Genomic DNA, 5,000 nt, shown 5'->3' with positions numbered 1-5,000 from the left:
CCAAAGTCCACCGAATCTTTCAGCACGGTTTGCTCATCAGTGAATGTTGTCTGTGGGTCTTCAGGCGTATCAGAAGTGGGTTCGTGAACACGGGCCGGAGCGACCGCTGCCGGGACTCAAATACACACACGAGCAGCTCTTCTTCATCGCCTTCGCTCAGGTACAGCGTCAGTCGTCTTTCACAGTAACGCATTACAATGTCGCGTTACGCCCGAAAGAAATAACTTGGTTCAGTTGTTTCTTGTGTATTGACCGACAGCTCTTGTGTTGCCATGTTGAGAGAAATTGCGCATTTATTTTGTGCCCCGTTTGTTAAATGTGAACATGCCGTTGTTCATCTCACTTGCACAAAAATTCATAACATAAAAACTAACTCAGTCTATTTGTTTCTTGTGTATTGACCGACAGCCATTGCGTTGCCATGTTGAGAGAAATTGCGCAAACAAAAGTGCGCCCCGTTTGTTAAATGTGAACATGCACAAAAACTCATAACATAAAAAGTAACTTTGGTACTTTTTATGTAAAATTAAAAAGTTACATTACTTTCAAATCTGTTTTTCTTTTATTATATACTTCTGGTAAATGTAAAAGCCGCTTTTTAACTTCCCGTCAAATGCTCGAACGTGAAGAATATGAAGCAGGAGAGGAAAGTAGAAGCACAAATGATTTTTGCTTGTTATTACGATCTGATTGGCTCGTCAAAGCTTGGCTGCAAAGGCGTTAGTTAAAAAAATATATTAAATACGTGTTGTTTTACTGTTTAATTATTGCAGATTTTCATCGTATTCTGAGTCTAACAAACGGGCAACAAAATAAATGCACTTTTTATGCGCAATTTCTCTCAATATGGCAACACAAGAGCAGTCGGTACATAATACATAAGAAGCAAATGAACTAAGTTACTTGTTACGTTAGCAACTTTTGTGCAAGTGAGATGAACAACGGCATGTTCACGTTTAACAAACGGGCCGCAAAATAAATGCGCAATTTCTCTCAATATGGCAACACAAGAGCTGTCGGTCAGTACTTAAGAAACAAATAGACTGGGGTTATTTATTTGAAAAAGTAACTCTGATATTTTCAGTCCTATTGAAATGTTTTGCGCACAGAACTGGTGTATGAAGAGACGCTCTCAGTCGATTTACCTGCAGCTGCTGACGGATAAACACGCACCTGAACATTACAGGTAACACATTACTAGTCCTCCTGACTAACGTCTACTGAGTCAGACGGGACTATTACTAACCAAGCTCTCTCTAGAAACACATTTGCCGATATCTAAAGTACATAACGCCATTTTTCGATTGTTATTGTTTTATTAACAGCTCGTTAATTCTGTATGTTGAAATAATTCGATATATTTTCACATGTTGGCGTATGTATTTCATTTTTATCATTTCAACATAAACTCAATCAAACCCAAATAAAACAAGCGAGATGCTTAAAGCAGAAATAAAAGTTTGTAAATAATTGCATGTTTATACACTATTCATGAATACTAAAATCAGTTCACGGATTAACATTTTATTTATAGTTTTATATATAATAGTTTTATTATTATTATTATTTCAAAATATTTTTATTTTCCATTTTTCTTTCCATTTAGTCCTAGATATTTCTGTCATTTATATCATTTTTATTATTCTTATATTATGCTATATTATATATTTATTGTCTCTTTTTTAAATAGTTTTTTATTTATTGTTATTTCAGTTTTAGGTTATTTTAATTCAGTAAAAATTAATCTTTTGTAGAAGTGATTATTTAAGTGTCATCGAGTTGACACTACAGTTTTTTTTTTTATATTTTAAATAGTTTTTGCGTATATTTTCCATCATAAAAATGTTTCCTTTGTGGTTTTGTCATTTATTATTATTAAAAAATTTTTAAATTAATTTATTTTTATTTTCAAATAATTATTTTTAAACTAATTTTTGCTATTTTTGCATTGTTTGATGAGCAGCTAAATAAAAACGAAATGAAGCGGTTTCTTTTTAGTTTTGTTGTATGATACCTGTGTTTTATCTTCAGGGTGATCGGCAGCGTGTCTCAGTTCGAGGAGTTCAGTCGCGTCTTTCACTGTCCTCGAGGATCACCCATGAATCCGGTCAACAAATGCGCCGTCTGGTGACCTTCGACCCCCGAGCGTCTCCTCATCGCCCCCGTTACCGTGACGACCCGCTCCGAGCTGCTCCGGCCCCGTTTGATGTTTACAGCCTTTTAGTGATCAGAAAAATCGACTCGTGCCATACTTCACGCCCATCTTTCTTTGAAATCTTTATTTTTCTATCCGGATGCAGAGCGTCTAGGCGTGATGAGGTGTGTGTGTGTGTGTGTGTGTGTGTGTGTGAGAGACGGCGCTGTACTGTAGGCATGTTGTGGTTTTGATATGACGTGTTTTGTCAGACATGTTCAGTGTTTTTTAAGTAGAGTGGGCTGAAGTGAGCGACAGAGAAGAAGTGTTGATTCTCTGGAGACCTGTTTCTGCCGTGGAAAAAAATACACTATATATAAAAATATAATTCCATAACTGTGACCCTGGAGCAGAGAACTAGGGATTTATACAACATCTGAAAGACGAATAAATACTCTTTCTGTGCTTCTGTGCTCCAGAGACACATTTAGGACTGAAGCTTTTATGATTTATATCTCGCAATTTTGACTTTAAGTGAACTTTTGAGTTTGCATCTTTGTCATTTTCTCACAATTCTGTCTTGTAATTTAGTTTTTTTTAGAGTTCAGTGTAAACTTCAGGCTTTTCCAGCGTATACTTTTGACTTTTTTCTTGTAATTGCTTCTTATAAGAAGTATTTTTTTATTATTTATAATACAGCAACTTTATAATATAGTAACCTTTTTTTGTAATTCAGACTTTTCCTCATAATTCTGGCATCTTGCATTTAATCTCATTTTTTTATTATAATCCAGACTTTTTATCTTGCAGTTCTGGTTTTTTTTCTGGCACAAAATACGTTAAATATTAAACAAATATTATTAATAATAATATTAATTTTTATTTAACCTTTTAGACCTTTTCCCTCATACTTTTATGGGATTATATTTCATTATTTATACTTTATGTCTCACAAATTGTTAGGAAAAATAGTCTGGATTGTGAGATAAAGTCACAATTTCTTTATCCCATGGTGGAAATAATCTAGCTGTATGAATCAGTGCTGAGCTTTTCTCAGATTGCATTTGTAATGACTTTCTGGAACGGACTGATTTTGTTCTTTTTCATCTCCGATGCATCATGTTTCATCAGGTTTATTTCGTTTTCCATTCAGGAGAGAGACTCCATGGCATTCTGGGATAATGATCGAAATATTTGAGACAGATAACTTATTTTTGAGGTAGAAACAAGACTGTATGTTCCTGATGTGATTATGTCACGTGATCTTCAGATATGTTTTTTTTTAAATTATCTTTTGGACTTAAAAGCGACCCAATATTTCAGTCAAACAAACATTTATGCAACTGCAGCCTCTCCAGTGTGAAGAAATGAACATGGGTTGTTGTTATTATTATTATTATTATTATTATTATTATAAAACTTTAATTTTGTATAATGTTTTTGCCCATGGAAGGTGAAAGAGTAACTTTGTACAGATGAATTATATAAAAGAAAAAAAAAACTATTGTACAGGTGAAATAAAGCATGTTTGCTGTCTAAAAGTCGGAAAACACACAAACCAAGAACAAAACTGGATTTTCCTCAGTGTTCAGAGAAGAGCTGGAAAATGCTGAATTCTCCACAATCCATGTTTGGAATAAAACAAAACCATATGCAACAACTGAGATGTTCTTTTATTTTTATTTTTATTTTTTCAAATTAACTAAAGACAGAATTTACACGGTATTCGCGTGTTGAATTTCACTACAAATATTTGGGACTTTTAACTTGTTCCGTCAGTCGCTAAGCAACGCTCAAGCCATAGCAACAGTGTGAGTTCATTTCTATGTAATATTTCATTATTTGATGTATTGTTTTGAAGCGTAATCAGGCGAAATTGATCGTATGAGCAGTTTCATATTAATTATTAACCCGGTGGCACGCGTCTATGGAAACCGATGTCATCGCTTCCGGTTCCGTAAGACATGCATGTATGTAATGTATTTTAATACCCCTTTTCTTTTAAATTGAATTAATAAAATCTTATCAATCAAACATCTTCACACGGTCATAACTCTATTAACACAAACATTACACACGACTTTAAAACATTACCCGTCGCGACTTTTATTCAGTCTTCACAAGCCGGATGTTGTCATCGCTGACTTCACAGCCTCCGCTTTGCGCGCTTGTGTTTCGTTTCCGGTTTGCGCCAAACAACAAAATTCGCAACAAACAAGAGTTAAAGGATGTGAAATGTGAGTGTACTTTAATTAAACATGATCTAAGATTGATCTAAGATTCAATGGAGTCGAGCTCAAAGCCCTCCGCGGGACGAGAAAAGGTACAAATATCTTCAGCATTCACACATTCAGCAGCTTTTTACAACAGCCATATATTTAATTGAGAATCATTTAATTTCATTTAACTCTAATGTAGGCTGAATCTTGAATTAATAAGCGTTACTGTCAAACTCTAGTAACATTATGAGCTTTAACTTCCGCTAAACTTCCCGTTTTTGAGCTCTTCTGCTGCTTTAAATGTTGATTTGGGCTTTTAAACTGGATTTAAAACTCGTTTCTAGACCTATAAGAGTTTAAAACAAAAAAAGAGAACACAAAAAATACTTTTTATTTGATATTTAGTTCACATACTTTAATGATAGTTAAGTAAGTAGTAAACGTTTAGCACTTTAATGCGCAGAAAAAATAAAGATTTTACTTTAATTCGGCAGTTAATTTAATGGTTTTGTTTAAAGAATAAAACATTGAATAATGAAATGATAAATGAAGTGATTAAACTGAAGTTTGAAAACGCTTACGAAGGTCAGAGGAATATATGATTATTTTTGTCTTACATTAAACTTTGATTAGGTTTAATTGTTTCA

General features: G+C 33.8%; 2 protein-coding genes across 9 annotated transcripts in view; both read left to right on the top strand.

Annotated features, from left to right (window-relative positions):
* Window positions 1-2,641, top strand: part of LOC122332977 (endothelin-converting enzyme-like 1) — a 67,205-nt gene extending 64,564 nt beyond the window's left edge. For both annotated transcript variants that reach the window (XM_043230453.1, XM_043230451.1), the window contains exons 17-19: window positions 65-160; window positions 1,110-1,186; window positions 2,032-2,641. In XM_043230453.1, the coding sequence (XP_043086388.1) occupies window positions 65-160; window positions 1,110-1,186; window positions 2,032-2,131 (273 nt within the window). In that variant the 3' untranslated portion in view covers window positions 2,132-2,641. The remainder of the gene's footprint in view (window positions 1-64; window positions 161-1,109; window positions 1,187-2,031) is intronic.
* A 1,616-nt stretch (window positions 2,642-4,257) lies between these two features.
* The window catches only part of cep57 (centrosomal protein 57), a 10,384-nt gene continuing 9,641 nt past the window's right edge, over window positions 4,258-5,000 (top strand). For 3 of the 7 annotated variants that reach the window (XM_043230457.1, XM_043230460.1, XM_043230454.1), the window contains exon 1: window positions 4,274-4,457. In XM_043230457.1, the coding sequence (XP_043086392.1) occupies window positions 4,419-4,457 (39 nt within the window). In that variant the 5' untranslated portion in view covers window positions 4,274-4,418. Of the gene's footprint in view, window positions 4,458-5,000 lie in introns of all 7 variants that reach the window. The other 4 variants (XM_043230456.1, XM_043230455.1, XM_043230458.1 and 1 more) reach the window with 3 other exon arrangements.

Source organism: Puntigrus tetrazona, unplaced genomic scaffold, assembly GCF_018831695.1.
Source record: "Puntigrus tetrazona isolate hp1 unplaced genomic scaffold, ASM1883169v1 S000000151, whole genome shotgun sequence".
Taxonomy (NCBI): domain Eukaryota; kingdom Metazoa; phylum Chordata; class Actinopteri; order Cypriniformes; family Cyprinidae; genus Puntigrus; species Puntigrus tetrazona.
This window is presented reverse-complemented; position numbering and strand designations above follow the sequence as displayed.